Source organism: Astatotilapia calliptera, chromosome 5 (genome assembly GCF_964374335.1).
Source record: "Astatotilapia calliptera chromosome 5, fAstCal68.1, whole genome shotgun sequence".
NCBI classification, from domain to species: domain Eukaryota; kingdom Metazoa; phylum Chordata; class Actinopteri; order Cichliformes; family Cichlidae; genus Astatotilapia; species Astatotilapia calliptera.
This window is the reverse complement of record NC_137426.1, coordinates 5,806,684-5,833,254: the sequence shown is the minus strand read 5'-3', so window position 1 is coordinate 5,833,254 and position 26,571 is coordinate 5,806,684. Positions and strand designations below refer to the sequence as shown.

At 39.1% G+C, this 26,571-nt stretch overlaps 1 protein-coding gene across 2 annotated transcripts in view; it reads left to right on the top strand.

Moving 5' to 3' along the window:
* Positions 1–1,946: 1,946 nt before the first annotated feature.
* Positions 1,947–26,571, top strand: part of snta1 (syntrophin, alpha 1) — a 31,607-nt gene continuing 6,982 nt past the window's right edge. For both annotated transcript variants that reach the window (XR_013909174.1, XM_026166877.2), the window contains exons 1-2: positions 1,947–2,367; positions 9,990–10,175. Coding sequence is in view for 1 of the 2 variants with exons in the window: in XM_026166877.2 (XP_026022662.1) it covers positions 2,085–2,367; positions 9,990–10,175 (469 nt within the window). In the remaining variant the exon portion in view is untranslated. The remainder of the gene's footprint in view (positions 2,368–9,989; positions 10,176–26,571) is intronic.

Genomic DNA, 26,571 nt, shown 5'->3' with positions numbered 1-26,571 from the left:
TATTTAAACAGATTAGGTTTCCAGTGTAGAGGTAATAGAGCCATTTAATCACTAGAGGGAGACAAAAGATTTGAATCTAAGCTTTGAAATTCCCTGTTGAATATTTAGTGTGAAGCTGAGCCATGGTCTATGACTTAAAAAACAAGTTGTTAGAAATAAAGTTGTTACATCCATATTCACTACAGTAAACATGAACCAATTAGAATAAAGTAAGCGTTGATATTTGAGTTGATTAGCTACTTTAGAATTATAAAGAAATGTTGTTGACAGATGAGAATATTTAGAGCATCTGTGTGGGTTTAGAGGAATTTTCAGTCAAAGCTCCAAACTTGTTTTCATTAAGGGAGCAACTGCCTCTAAACAGCCCACCCAGAAGAGTGTTTTCCAACCCTGAGTGCTGGGACTTCTTTGCTATTTCACCTGCTGTGAAGCAGATGCAACACAGGCTGCCACACACACAGCTGAAGGGCTGACAGATACCTTGCCGATGCAACAGAGCATAGGAAATGAGGACTGCTTCATCAGCTTGTTTCAGTGACTCCTGCATGGTCTTAATGTCTATGCTGCACAATTAAGTGCACCTCTGCTGAGTCACCACAACAGTGCAGTACTTATCCACGTTGAGTTTCTGTCAAGACCGAGACTGAACGGCTTGGCTTATTACTCCTGAAATCATGGCATATTAGGAAATAGTTCAAAATAGTTATTGCATTTTTTTTCACATTTTTCATTACATATTTACTACTCACTACTAAATGAAAAAGAAAACTGACAGCCAGAGTAGATTTCTGCAAATTACAAAAGAAATGGAAAGCATTGCTAAACAGTTTGAACTGAAGAAATGAGGAAGGAAATAAAATAAATCTGAAAAATATTTTAGTTTGAACTGGAAATTTAAACATGAAAATTGTGGACTGAAAAGAACTGAAATTCCACTTACTGGCACTCATCTTCAGCATACGCAGGATTGTTTTGGGTTTTTAACTGAAACACCATGAGTTGCATTTTTGGCAGTAGCCCCGGTGGAATCAGTTTACTAATCTAAACCACGATTCTACCTTCTATCTGCAGAAAATTTCAAACACAAACAACAAAGTTTTCATGTATTTTTTTAGCCCATTTCTTCACTGTCATGGAATTCCCAGTCTGGGAGATGAGGTCGTTTGGTCTTGGTCTGTATCCAGTATTGATTCATCCTTTGCGATGCTCAAACACCACGCTGCCAACTCATTTGGTACCTACTGGAGAAGAGCTTTGGGCTAATCATGCTTTGTACAACATCTTACTGGTCACGTGTCTGGTTTTAACAACATTTACTGGTTATTTGGTTATTTGGTTACTGACCAACTTTAACTATGCCTCAGCTGCTGCAACAGGGCATCGGTGTCATGGTACTGAGGGGCATTATGGCCTCTTTCAGTTCCTGTTGTCCTGAAACCCATTTTGAATAAGAGCTAATAAATATAATTGTTCTGATTAACGTGCAGGCTTCTTCATGGTAACATCACACCCACTGTTTTCTGTCAGCAGAATTCAAGCCGAAGATGCTTAGTGGGTGTCATTCCTGATATAAGCTCTCTTCACTAGAAATACGTTTCTGGCCTTGAAAGCATATCGATTTTGTTTTCCTTATTGCAGAACTTATATATATATATATATATATATATATATATATATATATATATATATATATATATATATATATATATATGCGCAGTGATTTTGCGCGTTTCGGGCACACTGGAAATGAGATCTGTGATCTGAGGCTGGGTGTTGAAATACACTCGAAATAAATAATGAATCAAAAACTTAATTATGCGTGGCTCAACCTCACATTGCTGATTAACGGATGGGCTGAACAAGAAGCTCTTTGAACTTTGAGTGTGTGTCAACACCGCTGCTAATCGCATCGCCCTCAATTAACTTTACTTAGCCTACTACTGGATAAACCTCTTTTGGAGGAGGAGGAGAAAATAGAGGGAGGGGGGTTCAATGTGTGTGTCTGCATGCCCCCTACCACAGCCCTCTACCCCCTCTTACAGGACTGCCAGCCCGTCTAGAGTTATTCCAGGAATGCGTTGAACATGGCTGCCGCGATGAAGGCGCAGAAAACGGGACTGCTGGAACTTCGAGTGACCGTGGACCGCTGGATCCGGGTATTGGCTACACTTACCGAAGATAGTCTCACGTTAAACCCCGGCGAGGGCACCGAAGAACCCGCGAAGCCAAACCCGAGTCCTGCCGGTGCTATCAACGGAGACCCCCCGAACCTCAGCTCGTCCCCGGTCCCGGAAACCATCACCAACGTGAAGCGCACGGTGCGAGTTACCAAGCAAGATGTTGGCGGGCTCGGAATCAGTATCAAAGGTAAGGTAGTTTACGAAAGTGTCTTAAAGATAGCTAACTGCATGAACGGCGAGTTACTGTCAGTTAACACAAGTTTTGACTACAGCGTACCTTCTGTCACCCACCGCGAAAACAGCGGCCAGTTAACTTGCCTAACTTCAACAATGTGCAACAATTCTCAGAAACGTGCGTAAAATGCAACTTTTCCGCGATTTGCTCTATGACAAATATCCGCTCGTGTTATAACTCACACGTATAGGTCCGATGTTAGCGCAGAAAAAACGACAGCTGTGATTTTCTCAAGCTGTTTCTCTCCTCAACAGGGAACCATTTCAGTGCACCACAGTCACCGGAGACGGTAATTAGTTCGCTACTGTCATGTAACGTTGGGTTCCACCGTGTTTAAATAACTTGGATAATTGAATTGAGAGAAATCAGGAAATGGCACGTGATTCTGTTTAACTCGATTTGGGTTTTAAACAGTTTCCACAAATCCCCGAATACTTTCCGTAGATGCTTATTACCCAGCAGTGTCGACACCAGCAGTTCATTTAAACATATTTATTTATGGACTACAGACACCAAACAAAGCAGGTTTTAAACCTGAATATTATGCGTTATCAACCAACACTCACATACACAAATGTGTCATTAGTTTTATTAGATCTAACTTCTGATTATGAAGCTGTAACACCAATAAATATATGTGACAGAGTAAAATCCACGCTCTACAGAGTATTTTAGGTGGTTCAAAGACCTTTTTGGCTGTGGAACTTTGCTTTTGAATAAGCAATCTGGAGTAGACATGGACACAGAGACCTCTACTGCACATAGTGGCCACAAGAATATTGTTTCTACAGGGACTTCTCAATGAAGAAAGGTTGTAATCTCTCCATATTTTACCAGCAAAGCCTGCATACCTGCCATGTGTTTTGCAGCAGCTGATAAAAGACTTTTCCTTGTCCTGCTTCCACAAAAATAGCCTATCTCTGTGGGGATCTCAAACTGAAGATGATTAGGAAGGTTGAGCAGTGGGATGCTATGTAAATATAAAAGATAAAACGGACAGGAATGTGATAACAAAGTTTTAGGAATGTTTTGGATATTATTATATTTTATAGACGGACAAATATTACAGCTTTTGTTCTTGAAATTTAGTAGCAACTGATAGATTTACACTTTTTCTTTTTACACAGCTTGCTTTGTGTCTTTACATTGTCTTTATAATTGAAACAGTAATTAGGTGGTCATTTTCATATTCTTGCCACACACAGTGGGGTTCCGCCGCCTTGGCTTTAACTAGAATTGTTTGAGGTTATTGTGGTGAACTTATGATTCTTTTGTGCAACTTAAATAAACACTGTTTGTTGCACACTGATGTATTACATACTGTGTTTCTTATTTTGCTTGGGTCGTGATAAATGCAAATGCAGACCCCACAATTCTCGCCTAAAAAGTCAGCTTTCTAAATTCAGATTTTCCTGGTGGTGTGTTGTAAATATGTACTGGAAGAGTTTTCCTAGAATTACATATAAAAATAAAAATCTCATTAGGTTTCTTGCACAGTCTCAATAAATCTAATTATATTTTTTAATCATAACCCCTGTGTGATGACATGTATCATATCAATGAATTATTGTCAGTTCACAACCTTAAGTCACCTTGTGTTGTAAAGCATGGGCTGCCAAGGCAGTACAAGGTGTAATAAATAACGGGCATGGATCTATAAGCAGCATGTGTGGGTATAATTGCATGTGTGTGAGCTGTAGCTTCCTCCTGGCAAGTTTGTCTTCCCAGGTAATCACTTGGCGATTGGTTGATGTAAAGTGTCGAGTTGATAGATAATTGTAAACTTGCATTATTGTCATGTTGCAAAGATGGCTCATCATTGTAGCTGCTGGTGACATCTTAATTTTTAGTCCCCCCGCAATTCCGAACAACAACAAAACAAAGCCAAACCCTAATGACATAACTGTGATGTCCATCTGTGGAAATGGGTGGGTTTGAAAATCAGACAGCATGTTATTAAAACCAAATCCTAGCTAGAAGCCTTTTGGCTTGACATTGTTGCGATGCTGGATGTTCAGAGGCAGTTTTGGGAGGAAGGGTATACAAGATTGAAAGTGAAAGGCGCAGGCAGAAAGAGCAGGCCAAACATGAAATGGTATATGGGACAAGAGGTCAAAGAGGTGAAAAGAGTAAAAAGAAAAAAGAAGCAGGAAGAAAAAAGTGTCAGAAACGCAGGGGGAAACAAATGAAAGAACAGAGAAAAACTTGTAGGCTAGTTGACACCGCATTGCGAACAGCTGAGAGAAGCAGCTCACAGCAGTCAGTTGTCATTGGCTAAAGATGAAAGCTATGTGGCTGGGAGTGGAGTACTCCACTAGTGTTAATTTTAGGGAGCCCACCCCAGCTTGAGGAAGAGTACGGAGGCAACTTTAACTCACGTCTAAATTTAAGAGGGGAGGCATGGAATCTAGACTCCAGGTCTCTGGACAGGCAGAATGGTAAAAGTTTGCGTGTCTCTGCAGACATTTTTCCTTCTTTGGAGCCACTGAGGTGCACGGTCCGTGCATATAACCACAATGACAGTCAGAGGGAATGCTACTTTGAGAGAAGGCAGTTGGTGAACAGTACCATAAAACAATTATTTCACTTTAAAACCATCCCAGACTTTGTTTGAATAGTCCCTATGTGTTGAATTCCAGTTGGGTGGGCCAAATATTATGAAACCATGTTTTGGTTCCTGAAACTCTTATAACAGACCAACTCATACTTTTTCCAGACATTATTTTTGTCAGTCAGCAAGACTCAAGTGCAACATTGCATAACAAAAATATTAATAAAATTGCATTAGGAATATGAATCCACAATACTTTGAAGTTTTGTTTTGACTCTATATATTGTTCCAGCATTGTGTGAATTAAGCTGATGACAGTTGAAGTGCAGACGTGCAGATTTTTTGATGATGAAGAAGCATTATAATAAATAAATTAGATACACAGCACTATTATACCATTTACTAATCTGCCATAAGAAGCTTCTGTTGCTCCACCCTGTCTGTACCACTGCCACCCACCTTATATTTGATTGACAGATTCCCAGCTGTAGGTGCTGAACTGTATTTGACATGAAATGCACCTGCAAGAATGGTAGGAAGGAAATAAAGGTTTGTGTGGGAGTGGCAGACATATTAATGGTTATTTTTTAGAACAATATGTCAAAAAATGTTTATTCTGCAATCATTCCAGTAAGTGGTATTTCAGACTTGAGGGAAACTTCAGACTCTCTTGGGAATTTCCTCTCTCCTCCAAGGTCAGGCTTTATAATGTAAAGAAAGTAGGGCTGAACGATATATCGCATTTGCGATAATATCGCGACATGATCAAGTGCAATTTTCTAACCGCAAAGGCTGCGATTATACTCTGGACATGTCCAAATTCATGGGCTGCATCCTCCTGAGGCCGCATTTGTAGACCGATTACGTCACAGCGACGCGCCGAAGGCTGTCCAAATTACTACCATATCCCAGAATTCATAGCGCGGCCCAGCCAAACTCCAGTTTCCAACAATGGCGGCCGCTACTAAGTTTTAAAATTACTCATACTAATCTTTCTGGGTCACAAAATAAACTTTTAAAATATTTTCAGGCGAGAAAGTAGTTGTGTAAACATCAAATATCTGCTCGGTTTATCAAGATATCCCATATTTGTAAAAGTGCTTCGACGTTTTCAGAGGCGTCTGCTACCCACCAGCTCGACAGCTAGCCGGGAGCTCGAGGGTTACTGATGCGGCCGAGAACGGCACAACTCCCGGCACATCATTTTCAGATCACCGCGGAGTTTCGCTGCTCGGGTTAAACGTAATATATAAGTCACTTAGACAACCTAAAAATGTTATTGTTGGGCTTTTTTCAGTGTTTTGTTTGTTCGTGAGTAAATCGGTTTGGCTGAGATTAAAGTTATTAGATTAGATAAAATAAAACTTTATTAATCCCCCGGGTGGGTTCCTCCTTGGTTTTCACACAGCTGACTAAACGTCAAACAGAAAACTTATTAAACAGAAGTATGAGACAGTCGAGAATTTACACCAGTGTCTGGTTATATTTTAGATAGCAAGAAGCAGACGGCGGAGTTTATTAAACTCCACCGAGACAGCGGTGACGCTAATCAGAACTAGACCGTCCAATTTCACGCCTTTAAATTTTAAAGGCGTGTTTGTGTGTGTGTTTATACAATTGCTATTATGTTTGCACTTTATGTGTAATGTTACTGACTGCAGAGATCAGTAAGATGTGTGTATTTTTTATTTATTAGTTTTATTTATTTAATATTATTTTTTAATTGAATGACTGTCTAGTAGTTCACAGATGTCGAAAAACTGAGTGTGGTAAAGCCACTGATTTTGTTTATGTATATTTCTGCAATCTGCACATTGTACTGACTTTCATTTTAATGTTTACACCAGGGTTCCTTGTCAGCACTTTATGCTCAGATGTTTGTAAGCTAAAAATAAACTATTGTGTATGTTCAAATATACTGTTGTGATTGAAGAAGTTAAATAAAAATGTCAGTCATCAATTCATGCATCACCTCATGTCATCATAACAGAGGTCTGTCTTCCAGGAAAGAACAGTTTAAAATTAATGTAATATAGTATTGGCCATACTATATGATGTATTGCTTGTCTTTGTTTAATAATACAGAAGACAAAGACCTTAAAAAATAATCGCATATCGCATCGCAATCGCAATATTGGGGCAAAAAATCGCAATTAGATTATTTTCCATAATCGTTCAGCCCTAAAAGAAAGTGGGAAAAAAATATTTTTAACTGTTCCTTAAAGGTTTTGTCTCCTCATTGATTCAAATGTCTACTCTCTAAACGTGCCCCCATCCTTTTCTCTGCCAATGCTAAGTGTTTCTGACACCCTCCTCATCATCCCCTGGATACTTTAGCCCTTTTTCAGACTCACACTCTTTACCATAAAACCGATGACCTCCAAACTTGTTGGCCTTATGTCTAAACGAGCTTCACTTTTTTTTGTAAAAGTCATGATCTCTATCTTTCTAGGCCAGGCCGAGTAACATTTAAATATAACTTTATTAACGACACAAGTTTGAACTGCAGCCTCTGCTGTCTCTCACATGCTGGTATGCTGAGCAGCACACACTGAGACGTTGCTCTTGTAGACAATGGCATGTTCAAAAGTGTTGCCACACTTGAGTAGAGCTTATGCTGACAATGCTTGTCTCCTTTTTTTATGGTAGAAAGCACTGGCTCCGTCATTGCCTTGGGCATGTCTGAATGAACCTGTGTGGAACATTAAAGTGATAGTGACCTATATTTGAATGCCGCCACTTTAACAGACTAATGAAGCCATTAATGTTACATTCATCATGTCTGAAAATGGCTTTAGAAACCAGTATCACTATATCCTAGAAACTCTCTTGCCTACTGTGCAACTGCTGTACTACATTTGAATCCTCTGTTATATGCACTGTGTCATCTTGAGCTATATCAATCCATATCAGCTTTAATGAAGCCTTATTGTATGTTCACTCATATTGTCTGCAGTCGTTGTTGCAACTCTGTCCATTCACAGCAATTCTGTTAGATCTTCCAGTATTAATTATGTGGTTGGATTAGCTTATTTACTGTTATTATTCAGTTTTGTACAAGAGTGTAGTTACTTATTTAAAGAATGTAATGAGTTGGGGCTATCTTGTGCCTGTTACCTCATGAATAAAATGTTAATTTAGTGGTATATAACATGTTAGGCCATGATATGTGTGTGTGTGTGTGTTCCTCCTTGGGTCTTCTGCAAAAGTCTGAGGTACTGCACAGAATCTTAGCTGTTCCTAGGACTGCACTGGACTTAGACCCCTAATGTTGTGCCTGTAATCTGCTGGAGCCACTCTTCCAGTTACATCTCCTAATGCTCCTGTTACCACTGGGACTATTATGGGCTTTACCTTCCACATCTGCTCCAGTTGTTCCCTGCTACTTCTCTGTTTTCTTGTGCTCCCTTTTCTCATGTTGCTGTCCCCTGGGACTGCCACATCTACGACCACTGTGGTCTTCTGCTCCGTGTCAACCACCACTATGTGTGGTTGGCTGGCCAGCAGCTGCTTGAAGTCCCACAGGACCTTAGCCTTGTTGTTCTCAACCACCTTCTGTGGTGTCCTCCATTTGGGAGTTGGGTACTTCTAACCCATATGAGGCACAGCTGTGCTTGCACACTATCCCAGCCACTTGGTCGTGTCTCTCAGTGTACACTGTCCCAGGTTACATCTCCTGCACCTTCCTGGTCCTGTTGACTGTGGCCTGTGGATCTCCAACGTTGATAGTAGAATTCTCTCACACTCCATATACAATATGCAATATCCATTTACAATGTCACCCACTAAAGAAAGAACTGCAGATTTTTTTTGTATTGTAGTATAGTGAAGTCTATCATTTCTACCAGTTAGTTGTATCTACTTACAACCACAAAATGCTCTCTTAGAATGACTCTTATAGGCTTATAGGCAGATAACATGGTATCCATCTACTTTGGCTTCTGTATTTGTTGTTGGTTCTTCAGCTCCTTTTCAAAATGGCATTAATTAAACACAAACCTTAAAAAATATACCTAGCAGTATTGATAGTCATGCATGTTACTTAACTGTCCTGTGACAAATTCCCATATCTTTTTTTAAGATTTAAAGTAATTACTCAAGTTTATAAGTTTAGTTGTTTTTTTATTAAACATTTGATGATATACATAAAAGATATCATCACCAACAAAGCTTTAAAACCCACATTAACTTATCTTTTCTATAAGCTTTCTGGAACACCCTCGTTAATTCAGTGACTGAGTCAGTGAGGGCCACATATTGCCTCTGATTATACATCTATATGATGCTATGGTGCTCAGAATAGTGGATAAGTTCATCGTCCTGGTGGCGTGTGTAGAAGTTTTGATATTTTTAAGAATACTACATTGGGTGTCCAAAGAAATTTGCATGATAAAAATCCTCGCAGAGGGATCACCCAGAAGAAATAGCAAAAAAAACCAAAACACAAAAAGCATTTTATCGTCTTTAAGACTATTTCTCACTAGCCTGAAGGCCAAAGTCCAGCTTTAAGCTGACATTAACGATGATATTTCACATGAAGTGCGGAAGCCCACCACAAGAGTTACAGCGCATCCATCAGCTTACTAGTTGACCTTCATTGTGTGACAAAGAGACAAAGGGAGGGAGAGTCGGAGACACAGACCATAGTACAGTAGGCCGATCACTGTCTCCATCAGTTTTTATGTGCTCGTTTAACTGCAGTTTAGGTGACTAATGTTAAGGTGATAAGGGACAGAAACTGTTTATTTCATATTTATAACTACCAACCAGCCACACACTTTTTTAGTTTTATGACTCAGCTCTAACTTATACCTTCTGGTGTGAAGTCACAGTGAATTTAAGGGCATTTTTATCAGTGCTTTATTTACCAGCGTCCAAGAAAACATATAATTTGATTTGCTTTATATACTGCCAATAGGCCGTTCAAATAGGAACTACCAAACTGCTTTGTGAAGCTAATTAGTGGTAAAAGTTGGATTTTTCCACATGATTTTTAACTTGATTTTCTTGTCTGATCATGCAGGTGGCAAGGAAAACAAGATGCCAATCCTCATCTCCAAAATTTTTAAAGGCCTGGCTGCTGACCAGACCGAGGCCCTTTATGTTGGTGATGCCATACTCTCTGTCAATGGTTACGACTTACGAGAGGCCACGCATGACGAGGCTGTGCAAGCGTTAAAAAAAACCGGGAAAGAAGTCATCCTTGAAGGTAAGATAGTTTTCATTTAGCCAAAATCAATTAGAGTACATCCTGTGACTCTGACATTTTCTTCTTTGTCCAATTCAGTCTTTCTTTCATTGTTCTTCCTGTTGTGCGCCCGCTTTGCTGTTCAGATGCTCTAAAAAGTGACAGGATATTAGAAGTTAACTACAAAACATGCAAAGAAGAAAAACTCCTCGTATTGCCAAATGATATAGTCCTCAGGGTATTAAAGTACGTAAGTTCTTATATCTCATCCACCCTCTGTGCACCCCACAGCTCCAAATAGATACATAGGTAAAAATAATGAGAATGTTTGATACCTTGATATTCTTTATAGATTTTTCCAGACCTGATTCAGTCTTCCTCGAGGGTGAAAAATGACGAGCCGGGAGAGACGCTTCATTTAATCAAAACTTTGATCTGACTTCACCGGAAACATCCAAATAATGAGTTGAACTCAAACAGCGAGAGGAAAAGCCTCACTATTTAAGAATACTGTTAGGGCTCGCACCTGTGAGCACCCCAGTATGCTAATGAACCGTCTTTCGATAATATTAAACCGTTTTGACACTGATACGAAGTTAGGTTCATGTCAGAACTACTGCAAACTCATGGGATCCGGCTGGCTTTGCATAGGAAGCTTTGTGGTGGAGTCAGAAGGTGTATTCCCGTCCTTTTATGCTCACTCATTTGTGTGAGATGCTGCAGCAAATGTACAATATCTCAGTCATTCTCTATTTCACTCTCAGTATATTCTTTCAGGGTATGTTCATGCATGGATGTAAATGTGACAGTCTGCCAGTGGGTGTAACACAACAAGGTGAATCTGAGATGTGAATTTTAATTGTGAAGACAGGGGGAAAGGATTAAAAACACTCTTTTCTCTTTCTAAATGATTGCTCAACAGGAATTTGGCATCTCCTGCCAAGCTGACACAGAAAGGACAGTGGTTGGTTCGAGTTGATATTATTCAGTGACGATGCTTCTCGTCTTCCAGATGAAAACCTAGTAGGTTTTTTTAGATACAAATTTAATAATTATGTATTTTCTATCCTAAAAAAACAGAATTTGAAGTTTGACACAGGTTATTGAATCGCTATTTTTCTATGACACAGAATTTCTCAGGGTTAACTGGCACAGTAGGGCAGCTTCAGCAACTTAAGTCAGCACAGGAGATACAAGTAGCGCTATAGCCAGGGGAAATCATTGCAAATCCCCCTGTCTTACTTGTCCACAGTCAGGCAGAAAAGTGTTGATATCAGACAGCTCAACCGGTGCTGCTGTGTGATCTGACATGTCAGGAATCATTTCATGGGTTTCCCTCCCCCCTGAGGGCCTGATAGAGGAGTGAGGAGGCAAAAGAGGCTCAGAGGCTCACTGAGGGGTATGTGTGCATGCACATTTTTGATGTTCTGCTGATGTATGTCTGTTTGACCAGGAGATGACTGGACTTCAGGATGCATATCTGTAGTGGAAATCTTGTGAGCATTTTACGGGAATAAAAGAAAACATCTTTAGGGTTGTGTGTTTTTTGTTTTTTTTTCCTGCTGTAATTTTCAAGATTGCACCTTTATTTCAGGACTATTCTGTATCATGATAATGCTTGAAAATACCGATGACATAAAGTTCATGTACAGTGCTTATTTTGGTTTTGGCATTTTGTCAAGATACTCACAAACACAGTGAGAAGCAAGCTCCTTTTTGGCACCACTCTGGTGTTAAAGGTCAGGGTAGCACTCTCTTTTACATGTGCACAGCAACAAACACACACCACTGCTGTGCTCACGGCAGTTTTCAGCGCTCTGTTAAATTCATAACACAGACGGCCTTGACTGAGATCAAGGAGAAACGGCCTCCATCATATTAAAATATCTTGACTATATGAACAGTAACACTTGAATCTGTCAGATAAACCCTTTCACAACATTTACAGGAGTTAAGGCATATTAGACACCTGGTTAGCATTCTGTACCTTTGCTGGGATTTTTTTTCCTTTCCAACTCTTTTGAAAGTCAAGTGATAAAATATTTTGTATTAAACACATATCTGCCCGCTCAGATTAATGCAATTTGATTGCTACAGCAGCACATGTAGGGTATTAATGTCAAGGTCTGCTTTAGCAGTATAATCAAAGGCTTCAAGGACACTAGGTTTTTCTTTAATGATGTGCTAGCTTAAGGTTTTTCTTAAGAATTGTCTGTGTGCATAAAATTAGAACATTAAAAACAGGAAAATTGCTCATTAGAACCAGTTTTGTGAGGGGTTAAGCATTTCCAGCGGCACATATGTGGCACAGCTGGGTATGATTTTACCAGTGTTTACTTTATCGATTTATAATGAGTCACATGATTTTAAATAGGCCACACAGTTGCTTAGCAGCCAATAGTACAGGAAAAGGGCAACAGTGGGCAGCTCCCAGGTGTGACCATGAAGGTGCGTAAAGCCTCTCACTGTAAATAGGAATTTGTGAATATTCTGTGTTTTTATTTTTTTGGCGGAAAACAATTAGAGCTAGCTTTCTTCACCTTACTTGTGGCCCTTATATTATATTGTTGATGGAATATCAATGGATGTGTATGAGAAAGATAGCACATGGGGTGGGGGGTGAGGGTGGGGGTATCAGATAAATATAACAGGCCAGATGAAGCCATAAAAGCACAGCTGCCAGCATTTCTTCACAGCGACATTTATGGCCTGACTGCTTATGTGTGAGTGTGCGAACATGCGGTGTCTTTACCTGTGTGTGTGCTTCTGCTGCATCACAACCTGTTCTTTTCACATTTTCCAGTCACAGCAACAACTTTTAGGCTTAGGATCAGGAGGAATGATGAGATTTATATATGAGTTTTGTAAAATGTTAACTGTGAAAACATCATGGACCAATTAGGCATTGTTTGATGAAGTGAAGGTGTACAACTGTGATGTTTCCATAAATGACAAATGAATGAGCAGCAGTTTGTCATTACTGCTGTGTTTCTATCCATTCTTAATTTGGACTCTTACTGAAAATGCATCTGCCGTTGCAGCCAGCTCGCCAGCCAAGACAATGTGCGCATCCACTCCACTATGTACATGCACAGAGTTATAAAACTTTGTGTGTGTAGGTGTGTGAGTTCATGTGCGTGTGTGAGTCTGTGAGAGAGAGAGAGCGCGCAATACCGGGTGGAGGGTTGGAATAGTTTGGTGGGAGAATTGTTCCCTGGGCAACCAAGGTTTGACTAAAAGGACACAAACAAAGAAACTATAGTGCCACATAGAACACAAATTTCCACTATCACACACACACACACACACACACACACACACACACACACACACACACACACACACACACACAGAGGAAGGGAGGATAAAGAGGCTGCAAAGGACAGGTCAGGACATTGAGGCAAGTGTGAATGTGAAGGGGTGGGTTGGGGGTGGGTACATGCTGTCCATGTTTCCAAGGTATCCCAGGAGTCAAGTTTAAGTTTTTTTTTATTGTACGGGAAAGAATGTAACACACCACAGTGAGAGCTCCCGTGATGAACAAGGTGGAAGGCTGCTTAGTATCTGTGCAGACATGAGCTCCTGCAGTAGAAGGTTAAACTCAGAAAACAAGTACACAGGATTACATTTATTTTGAGCTTTCGTAATTGTTTTTTATACCTCGTTTGGTAAAGTCTAGTCATGCCTGCAACCCATGTCTGAAGTCCATCAGGACAGAGCCAGCAATGGCTAGGCCAAGTAAAGTGTCACAGTTAAGCCAAATAAACAGGCGCTAAAGATAATTAATGGTCACAAAACTGCCGAATTAGCTGGAGTTGCTCTCGACAGTCAACACTTTCTAGTGTAGTAGTAAAGATGGAGATTTATCAAAGAGGTCGAGTATCAATTTTGCAACTGAAGGAGAAGATAAAAGACAGATAGTTTTCATTTTAGAGCATAAAATTTCAAGTGGGGATTATTTAAACTAATAATACGAATGTGATTTACCGAAGGTTTGTGGTAGGCAATTCAATGCAAGTTGTGTCATTAACAGTTGTTAAATGACAAAAACAGATGCCTGATATTGCTTTGATGTTTGCCACTAAGAGTTTATTTGGAATGACTGTGGGAGATGTTATCAGAATGACCACATAACTGAGGTGGATTGCTCAAAGCTTTGAGTGTGGTATCCTTTGGCTCCTTCCTGCAGTTTGTCATGGAGTCCTTATCCTGAATGATTAGAGCAGAGCTCCAATAATACAGGTCTTCTGATGAAACAGTATAGAACTTTACTGTTCTTATTAACATTTGACGTTATCAAGATACTGAGAGTCAGTATTAAAACAATTTTGTATTTTCTTTTTTTTGTTTTATGTTTTTTGTCACAATGAAACATCTGTGTGTCGTCATTCAGCAGCGTACACAGGAAGCTCTGCAACATCGCCAACAGATTTTTTCATTTCTTGTTTCGTAACTTAACTCTGTTATCACATCTGCGACATGCTATATGGATATATATGTCAAAATAAAGCAATGTATAGTGAGTGTTGGATTATGGTGGGTTCCTGAAAAAGTCCAAAGTTAAAATTTTGAGTTCCCATTTGGATTTTTTTTGAGGAATGCCTTTTCAACCCAGATTTCCCACTAAAAAGTTGGAGCAGGTCGGCATACCCTGAGTTAGAAATTGCGGCAGTGAACATAAACAGTAGTAAAACTGTAAACCTTTGATCTGTAATGCCACTGTGTATTTTTGACTCAATAAATAAGCCATAAATAGATCATAGATCAGGCTCTGTCAATGAACGGAAAAAATAAGCACTGCTCTGTATTGCTAGTCATACCTGAATTGCTCTCCCTTGCTACGGCTGACAAAAAATTCAGTTTTTCCTGCCGTATTCTGGAACGTCGGTCACTTTCGTGTTCCGCAAAATCTCAGCAAAGATCATTCCGTCATTAACACATGCATGGGGCAAGATCAGTAATGTTTGGTGTTCTTTGACACATCCTACAGCTTTAGCACACACAGATTGCAGGTTTATATGATAAAAATGTTTGCAATATTGCAGCTTTATTGTTAGGATAAATCCAGTGCTCTACCTGAGCTGCAATATTTATCCAGAGAATGGCTGTCTTACCCTGGAAGACCCCACACAGTCCCCAGTAATTTCTAAAAGAGAATTTCCCTTTCCATCAAAAGCGTATCAGTTCTGCTTCAACTGCTGCTCATTGATCTGGATTGCCATGCTGTTTCTGGAGAGAAACACATGCCTAACACCTATGCTTACACTGTACTACCTTCCTTGGCAGATTACTTGCTTGCTCATTGGGTGCTCCTTTCTGATGAGTGTGCACTCTTCTTGGTAGAATGTGTTGGTCATTATTCAAATGAAATGCTTATGTATTTGTTTATAAATAAAGAATTCAGCTTCCACCTGCACATTTTTTCTGTGTGTCTGCAACCTTACGCTACTTTGCCCCATTTAATACATTTGGCCATAAAGCAGAATGATGAGAGATGTGATCATTTCCTCATTTAAATAAGGAAAAACATGAATGGTCTTACAGCATACTTACAGTATGTCCTCAAAAGCATACAGATTCTCCTCAGGGGTCTTCAGTGTATTGTGCTTATTTGGACAAAGGAGAAATATCTAAAGTAGCTAAGAAAAGAATTTTAAAAATTCTATACCAGAGTATAGAAATAATATTACCTATACAAGATGTGCTTGTCTGTAGTCTTAAATTGCTGAAATGTTCAATGTTTAAAGGTGCATATAAAAAGTACATTTTGGTCATGGTGTGATTCAAAGGTTTGTGCTTGTGTTTGTGCTTAATGTCAACCTAATGTTCAGCAGAGTTGGAGATTCTGTGTGTTTGTGTGATTATGTGTACAGAGGGAGAATGAGGGATGGAATGAGACAAAGAGCTTAAGACACAGAGAATCACAGAGTTTCTTATGCCCATTTCTCAGGACGCTTGCAGTTCTCTCTGTCCTGTCTTTTTCATTAGGGTAGCTGTTCTCTGGACCAGTGCACGCATAGTCAGGGATTAAATAGGCTTAGTTATGGAAGCTCTATAGTTGCAGTCTTTCCTTTGTCTAAAATTATTTTAGCAGGAATGGTATATGTTTTGGACATGTCCTGTTAGTTGTATAAAGCATCCTAATGTCTGTTATCCCTGCTGGGAGGTTGGTTAGTTAGAATTATTTATTGACTTTGTTCCCATTTATTCCTGTTAGAGAAAAGTGTGTCAGTTTCAAAAGTGAGATGTGGTTAAAACAAATTAGAATTGAAGAAGCTTCTTGTATGAGATGTGAAACGTCAGGTTAAAACAAATCTTAATTTCTTATTCTCGTAGGCTGTTTAGAAAAAAAGTACAGCATTGCTAAACTTGATGACACGTACAAAAAAATTACTTTTCAAACCTTGTGATAAGTTGCATGATTAGGTTTCTTAATTGCATATATTTTCTTAACCACTTACCCGATTCAGGGTTTCAAGGTGGCTTGCAGCCCAAGAACTTGCAAGTAAGGTTAAGTGGCAATTCTAAATTAGCTGGATGTGAGACTGTCTCTCTTAGACAGACCTTTCTGTGGTGCATACAGCTTTTCCTCCAGTGTTAAATGGAGGAGATACTAGACTATACTAATTTATAATTATGTAATCTCCCACATTTGGTAACTTTTTGTTCCTTTAAATTCTTTGAAATATGTCAGTAAGATGCTTTGCCAAATAGGACATGTTCGGTCTGCGTAGGTTTAAAACATCTTTTATAGATGTTTTTTTGTGGCCTTGCCCTGACTCTTGGCTGTGTGATGTTTGAGTTGGCTTTGTCAACACACTGTGGATTGTCTGCCCACGGGAGTGCAAGTAGAGTGCTGCAAACACACACACACACCCACAAACATAGACACTCAAATTCCTGGGTGTCACACATTTAGTCAACTTTGCAGATTTGTCCTGATTTAAACATCGTCATTGATGGCAGGCTATTGTGAACCATTTCCAGTATACTGAACAACGGTCGATGTGCATGTTTTTTCTGAACTGTAACTGCTAGCCAGCACCTTCTGTGCATTTCCCATCAGTTGTTAATTTTTAGCCACACTGTGTAGCCAGTTGCACAGTGTGATGCTGTGTAAATGGCTACACATGTATCACATGTGCCAGGGACCAAGAGATAACTATCAGTGACGGCTTGTGTTGAGTCATGTGTTGCTACGCTGTTCAGGCTGTGCCTTTCATGCAGGCTGTATTTTGAATCTGAATCATTATGTCTCTTAAGATGAAGACTCAGTGAACACAGTGTGTGCACATTTGACTGTATTTAATAAATGTGGCTCCATCATCCCCCCAGACCTAAGGGTATTAATACTTGCTATGAAGCTGTCAGATTGTGAACATCCAATATGCACAAACGGTAATGTGTTTCGGCCTGAGGTGAGACTTGATTTGAAGAGGTTCATTTGTGTTTGTGATAAGTGTTAGCTGAAGGATGCTTTGTCAGCATTCTCAACTAGAGCTAACTCCAAACTTAATCTCTCCGATGTCTCGCTCTCGCACATTCACGCAACTCAGGCCTCTTTCTCTCTATGTATATTAAAATTTATGATGGAGAGTTCCCTTACATTATATGGCGAGTTTGTATTCCCGGTTTGTGCAATATGTGTCAATTGAAGAAGTGTATCCATATAATAATTTTATGGAGTAAACCTCACATGTTGAGTATTGTTGTTAATATTTGACCTTGCGGATTGTAAAAGGCAGAAGCAAGAGATGGACTGCAGAGGTGGAGGAAGTCCTGACAACAAATTAAAATCCTGAATGTACAAAAATACGTTTATATCCTTCTTAATTCGTTCGAAGAACTAAATATACATCATTCAAAGTGATAAAAATCAAAATAGGACAGACTTCGAAGGGGAGTTCTGCGCGTGATCTACTAACAATGCGCTAATTTATGTACAGTACAAAGACGCAGTCATTTCATTTTAATAATAAGAAGCATTCTACCAAGAGCTGCGCAAATTAGCTGCTAAAAATAATCTGATGAGGGAATGTGAGGCATGTTCTAACAGAAATAATACATTGCAAGCCAAGGTTTCATGTATTTGTGCTTCTCTTTGAAAACAGTGTCACAATTCAGATAAATGAAAGAAAGCTGAAGGAGAATCAACATGTTTCTGATAAAAAAAAGGCAAAACGTTCTCTTAGAAATTGTTCAGGACAGCGAGCGAGGTCCTGGAATGTGAGAATCAGGCAGAGCCCGGGATTTATCCAGAGCAGAGCTGCATTGCAAAACCTGTTACAAACAGTTTCACAATATAACCCTGAAATCTCTGAGGTAATACCTGTGTGTCTTTACACAGAGATACTTGTGTATCTGTGTGTAGCAAAACATTGTTTACAGTGTAATCTCAAGCTGTCCGTGTGTTAATGAATATACTCTGTGCCACATGTGGAACTGCATTCATCGTTGTTTGTTTTTCAGTCACATATTGTAGCATTCAGCTATTAACATGCTTACACGATGTCAGTAAAAGCTGTGTTTTAACAGACATATGAGACGTTTCCTGTTAACAGATCAATTTGGTTCATAACTGATCCAACACCAGAGGCAAATTAAAACAAAGTGCAAACCACTGTGCTCACTCCTCCCTCCCTCTGATGCTACACATTAAGTTAAGTTCATTTGAGCAGTTACCTTTTACTGGGTTTCTGGAGTACTGTGCATATAACCTCAAGATAAAACATTTTCTCTTGCTGAAATGTGACTATTCAGTTTAACCCTTACAATACATTTCCGAGGAGTAATATGGGTCCTCAACATAGGCTTGTATTGTATGATTTGGCAACACTTCAGATCACACCATGCACACAGAAATTCCTGTGTGTTGCAAACACTGTTTCATTTTATTTAATGAGTGAATGAAGGTTCTTATTCCATATCTGTGAATTTAAATGCATATATTTTTCTAATACTTTTTTTATCAAATTAAAAATTAGTGTAAGCATGCAATATATTGTGTATTTGGCTCAATGATGAACATCCAATATATGATTGGTTCTTGTACTAGCATTCACAATAACATTGTGTATTTTCAACTAGAGTCTTTCCTTCTGCGATTTCCTGCCTGTATGGAAATCAATAAATGCCACAACTGGTGCTTTACAAACAGCAGGGCCACAACTGATCAAAGCATTTATACGGCACGCTACGTAGAAGATTTTTTGTTGACCTTTAACTGGGTTCCTGTTAAAGAGTATGTAATAGCCACTCTAGCTCTGGTTTTGTAAGTAGTCACTTCTTTGGCTACAAAATGAAGAGCTCAGTCGCTTTTAGAAGAATAATGAGGACCAGACTGAGCTACATTTTGCTTTGAGGGCTAAAATCATATTTCATATCTACAAATCAAGCTCTTCAAGGACATGTGTGAATATAGCCCCTCAAAGGGAGATACATACCATATAGTCTTTTTAAGCAAGGCCAGCAGAGATATATATTCTTGCTCTATCTTACTGTATTGATTTAAGTAGGGTTAGGCGAGTGATTTATGGAACATAATGACTGTGGAGAGTAAAGTTTTAAGCTTCTCATTGGGACACAGCATGCTGCTGGCTAAGATTATTCATTCCTTGTCTGAAAAAGCTTCTGTACAAGTTGAGATTCTGTTACTGAAGCAGCATATGTCTTAGCCCTCTTATCTATTCACACATGATATAATCTGTAAATAGACTGTACTTTCACATGAGTTAGCACTCACACATGATTCTTTTCCCTTTCCCTGATCCAGAGATTGACCTGTGTGTTTTTTAGGACATGCTAGAAAGGTAGTGAGGGAGGCAGGTGAGATTTTCTTAATTAACACGTCCCGACTGCAAATTCTCAGGTGGTCGTGGCTGAGCTGTGTCAGTCCAGTCAGCAAAGCGATCGTCTGTATTTCTGTGTTTGAGGTAATGTATTCATCTGGTGGGTGGCAGCAGATGCAGGATGGTCCCGTTGTTTGGAATGATCAGTTTTGTTCCTTCATCTGGAACGTGTGTCCCTAAAACTACTTCTCTCCTAACTGGAGAATAATTTATGGTTCTATATTGATAAAGATAGATGAAGATAAAGATTTCTGATAATTCCAGTTCTCTTTCTAAGGGGTACAACTGACAGCATATGTGGGCAACCTTTGTTCAATGCAGACTATTACTTTCATAAAAAAAATAAATTATTAAACTTAACAGTATTGCAGTAAATTGCAGGATTCTCTCACTGAAACAACTGAAAGTAAAGTGCTGTGGTAGTGGAAAGAACTACAAATAATTAACTGAAAGCGAGTTGCTGTACACCCACGAGAAAACTGAAAATTGGCTGATTTCAGTCCCTGGTTTGTTGATTGGTGCATCTTTGCTCAAAGTGAATCTTTGGAATTGAAGCTATAATCACCCAAATAGTGTCAGAACTGAGTGTGTGTGTTTTCTATGAATGTATATAGTTTGTAACACTGATGTGTTCTTAAGGTCTGTATTCAGCAAACAGACTGGTTTCTTATGCCAGTATAATTATTACTGTGATCATGATTCCTTTCCTTTTAACCTGGCTAATACACAGCTGTTAGATCTTACTAGGACACGAGAAGGTGTGTTTGCTGTTGATTATTATTTGGCACTTTCTGAAGAATAAATTGCACCTATCTAGTCCCCCAAATCTTTAAATGCTTACGTGGCACATGCATTAAATATGATAATGTGATGTCACAATAACTTTTCTTTCGTCCTGCTTCTGTTCTTAGTAGTTATGTATTGTAAAAGTGACAAAGAATTTTAGTACAGAAATATAAATGCTAATTCAGCATCGCTAAGATGACTCCGCTAAGACTGCTTTATGAAATGCAAATAAATATAAACGACCCTTCTCAGTGCTGCAAACTTGCTGCCACTGTCCATTATTATATTTCTCTCTTGCAGCGAGTGTTAGAAATGGCTGAGGAGTCTAACAGACTGGATGCGATCAGACATCAGTAGTAGTGTAGTTCTGTGGTAATGTGTGGTGTTATGTGGATTGTTCTGAATCTCTGTGAGTAACCCTGCCATGAAACCTCTAACGCTGTGGACACAAAGCTTGGGTCCTTTTTCCTTCAGAGCTGCTGGCCCGTAAGGACATTGTGCTTACACTCAGCAAGGGAATGGATTAACCAGTTAAATAACATAGCTTTATTAAATCACAAATCTCCAACAGGCCCTTTCTCCCTCAGTGTCATCAAGTTTACTTAACAAGCCCTCTCTGAACCCTCTGCCCCGATTCTAGGCCCCTGTTAAATTGGTGGCCCACTCTTTGTGTCAGTCTCTTACTTCACTACAGGTTTAAATTCCACTGAACTGTCTCACAGCATTGTGCCCCTTAGCCATGCTGGGGATGGAGTGGGCGATATTTACTTATATTATTCTCAATAAATGTGTTTTTGTAATCGTTGGAAGCTAAAATTGCACATTTGAGGTGGAAAAATAGTTTGTGTATACTTTATAAATCGATGAGTCTTTTGCCCTTTAGGCAGCAATCATAAGCAAAAGAAAAGTGAACATTTGCCACCAAGCATCCCTTCTACTCTGTTCTTGTGTTCTGCCAGATCCAGTTCAAGTTTCCTCCACTTTCACTTTGTTGAATTAGGATAATTAACTCTCCTGACACACTATGCAAAGTAATCAAATCTCTTTGGCAGCATGTGAGTTCATTTAAAAGTTTCACTGTGTTCTGCTTTCTCTCTCTCTCTCTCTCTCACTTATGTCATACCTAACACCTCCCAAAGTTGGCATATATCCATGATTTTAATGAAATGGGCTATAGGAATGACAGACCTATCTAAATCATATAGACCCAGGTAATTGACCAGAAGGAGATGCACATTAATCAGTGATAGAATAGGGACACATACAGTAAAGCTGGCATTTAACAGCCCACAAAATTAGGGATCAATAAGAAAAGGCTCTGACGAGAGTGTTTTTCCTCTTCCTTGTATGTGTACCATACGCCTCAAAATGTTCACAAACCCCACTTGTGGTTTTGGTATATCGAAGCCTAATCCTGATCATTAACTTTTTTTAGACTGATTTTGATTAGTAAAGTATTTATTTTAAAGGAGTTCCTATTGTGCTCACTTCCAGCACAATCACTTCTGCAATTGCATAATTTGCAGTTGTCTTAAAGCATTCCCTTGTGAAACTAGACATTTTAGCTCCTGTCTTTTTTAGCTTCCCTGTCCCTGTAGACCATCCATACATCCATACATCCATCTTCTTTCACTTATTCAGTTCTGTGTTGTGGTTAAATTCAAAAACAACAAAACAAACCTATAAACCTATTAAAAAACAAAGTTTCACATACCAAGCATGAACATCACCATTGACGTATTTGTTAGATTAAGCCTTTATTTACAAGCACAGAACAATGTTTGTGTGTAAAATGTCAACCAAACTTCAATACGTCTACTGAAAGTTTGAAAGAAATATATGTATATATATATATAACATAACATATCTGACTTTTAACCATACCTGTGTTCTATGATGAAATTTAGTCACAAGCCATTCAGCCTGATTATCAATAGTGGTCAATCAATCAGTTGTTCTGTCTCTGCAGCATTGCCCTTTATCGATTGAGCAGTGGTGACTGTTTAGCATTAGTCCAGCCCAGAATCTTGCTGTTTACAAGTTTAAGAGAAGTGCTGAAAAAAAACAAACGTGTTTTCTTTTCCATTGGGAAATAAAAGCAAACTTCACACATGAAAAGGTGATGTTTGAACACAGAATGAAACCATTACATAGTGACAGAACATGAAATGGACCGAAATGAGCTCATAATGTATCTGTAACATTTTCCTTTTTGCAGTCTGGAGTTTTTGCTAAATCTTTCATTTGTTTGATGTCCACTTTCATCGTCTCTTGAATAGTCCACATCTTACATTTTGCGAAACATGAACTCCACATTTTTGTATAATTGATTATTGCAAACCTGTTTTTTTCTTCTTCTTTTTTTTGTTTTGCCTCAATTGACCTCTATGTACTGAACATGTTTCACTTTTTTATACAGTAATTTATGACGTTGTTTTCACCCATAACATTGTTCCCCTGAGGTGTAACATTGGGACATTCTTTGCTTGACATAGTTTACAGAGGCAACAACATGCTTCTGAGGTCAGCAACTCCCCAGTCACATTCCAGCTGCTCCCACAGTAACCAGTGGCAAGCGGACGAAGGGCTGGTATTTAGCTTTAGTGTATTGTTTGGTCCAGTTTCAGTTTATAAGTGCCAAGTCTGAAAACATATCAGCTCATGCCTAACTTCTTAAGCTGCTGGCCTCCTGATATGCTCCTCCTGGGTATGGATGGCTTCAGACAAGCATTAGCAGTGATGGGTTAATGATATATGTGATGGTTTCTGTGTATATTAGGTAATCAGCATAATAATCAGGTCTGGCTGTTTAGAGTTCGAACAAGTTAAAGTGTTATTTGGCAGTTTGTAATGTCCAAGTTACGGTTAAGCAAACTGTGCTGGAACTCAGCTGACTGAAAGTGTCTGGCTAGGAGTTGTTAGGTTCAATGTAAAAGTGACGAGTTTACCATGAAAAGCTTAGTGGCAGATCCTGCAGAAGAAGCAAAGAACCTCCTCACATGCGCACACTTACTCCCACACATAACTCTCTCTCACACAGACACGCACACACTACAAAAGTAGTTTCACTGGCTGCCAGATAAGCTAAAGTAATAACAGTGCCATCTCAGCTAATTTTAGCCCTGTATTGAATGAGCCGCCACTGGTATTCATGGCAACATTTCTGGCTGAGCTAAGCTGTATATTCGCTCTCCCTGTATTGCCTGTCTCGCTCGTTCATATTCTCTTTTCTTGCTCCCAATCTTCATTTTTCCTGCTGCCTTTCTCTTTTCTATGTTGTTCGTTCCATTTTACACCCCTTTCAGTTCTCCATCTTTCTTATCGTCTCACCTCTCTTTTTAATACGGCACTATGTTTAAAAGCTATCACATCGAGATTGTTATTTGGGGAGATTATAAAAGTAAACATCTCTATAGTTGCTGCTTTCTCCCAACCTATTCTGCTGTGCAGTTTGTGCAGCACCAGAGACATAATCTCACCCTTACATAATAAAGAGTAATGCCCACCGAGAATAGAAATATGTTTATGTGCTAGATATTAGCACCTCTAGCCACGACTATGTTCGCTCTCCTTATATTCTCTTAAAGTGTTTTTGAAGAATCTGTTGTTATTGAAATTGTGCTTTTTGTGTAACTGAGGCCTTCTTATTAGACAGATGTCACTGAAGTGTCATTTGGCTGCACTATACTGACATCCACAGACCATGTAGTCCATGTAAAGCAGTATTAGATATGTGCTCTGAGTTTGTCACACGATAGAAATGGGCGCTATCAACCACATTGCCAAATTTGAATTAAAAAAGCCAGTAAGTATATAAAATCAGGGTTGAAAAACTTTAGCAGCTTTCTTAGCATGGAAATGTTTTCTGTTGTTGTGGTCGCTTATTGACAGCTCACATTTCACATCAGTTCAAATGGTCTGCTGAAGCAGGCAAACACTCTTTTACATGAGTTTGGGAGGAAATTACTACCCGCTCTGTATATGGAATATTTTTGTCACTTGGTGGTTCTTTGTTTTTGTAATAAGTTTGAAACCCTTCTTAAAAGCTACACACTTATGAGGCTCGAAGATTCAGTAATTATGTTACATTGCAAGGCAATATAAAATTCTGCTGAAAAATACTAAGTATAGGCAATTTTTACATTTATTAATCTCTGAAGTCAGCATACTTTGCTGACTTCAGAGCAGTAGGTGTTTGGATGAAGTCTGGAGAGCTAAGATAGGAGAAATAATGGGATAATAAAACACAGGCGATGCTAAAAACAGACAGGAATAGCTATGAGAGATTTTAAGGTAAAATAGGAAGTGAAAAAACACTGGTTGTAACCAACCCGTAAACCAAAAAATGTTGTGTGAGTTCCATAAAATGCATTTGCTGAAGTAGCCGGTTGAACTACTGAGATTTTCTTACACAACTATCTCTGAGGTTTACAAAGAATGGCACTATTAAGTATTAAAAAAACTCGCTACTACATGTGTACCCAGGTGCAAGTGTGTGAAAACGTTTTTGTGTAAATTTTGTGTCTGAGTCACAAATGTGTATTCAAGGAAACTCTCCATGCAGACTGCTGAGAGAAAATTTGTACTCCTCAATCTTAATCTTTTAAGATTTTTGCAGCAAATCTTTAACAAAATTTCAAAGGAATTGACTTCATCTCTGTAGAGAGAGAAAAGGGAAACATCGCAGACAGGTTTTAGATCCAAAACATTACTATTGATCCACACTACTTTTGAAAAGTATGGAAAATTAGTTTGCAAACAAAGAGGTGCAGAGAAAATTATTCCGAGAATTATTCAGAATTTAGGTCATGCCCTTTGCTGGAGCATCTTAAGACTTCTTCACACATGCATTGTAATCCCTAAATGCTCATAGCAGCACGTCTGAAAAAGAACCTTAGTCATGTTTTACATAAATGTTGCTCATGCAGGTTTCTTGCTTCGTACTATGTGACAGTTTGACAATATTCTGCACACTACTCACGTTTGGATACTTGCAGTTACTTTAAAAGCACACAGTTGTAGCAATGTAGCAATTTTCCATAAGAGTGAAAATTTGTAAACATTCCCTAAATTGGCAAATAAAACGTGCACTGTTAGAGAGTTGATGCTTGGAAGCTAAATAAGTGGAAGGCTGTGTGTATCTGGCAGGATCTCTATTTTGGGAAAAGTAAAAGCCTCCTCTCTCGTTCCTGCTGTCCTGTGCTATGACTCTTCTGCTTGCCCTCTGGCTACATGCCTCTTGTACAGAGCACTTCACACTTCCCATGTGAAACCAAAGCTTTGCCTTAAACCTACTGCTTTGCCACGTCCTCTGGGCTATTTTTACTCCAGCAGTGGCTACTGCTGTTAAAGCCATACACAGCCTTTTGGACTGCAGCAGAGGACTCCATCTGTGGTGGTGTGTTTAGGTATCTGAGCTTGGGTGTGTGAGTGGTAAAACTGCGTTTAAAAAGATATGTGTACAGAATAAGATACAGTAACAATTTCATAACACTTAATTATATCCACCAAAAATTATGGGCACCCCCATAGCCTTGGGTTTAAGATGCTGACCATGAGCCACAGCTTCTTTCTTCAAATTTAAACTGGGAACTTCCCCCTCAGATGTACCTCTGACACTGACATTGGCTATTAGGAGACAAATCTGTCTTTAACTTACGGGACAGCATAAAGATCTCATAAATATGTTTTTAGCACACTTCTAAACATGGGTGGATAGATGGATGGATGTGTGTTTTTGCACTTCTTAACCTCCCGTTGTATTAATGTGAAAGTCCTGACAC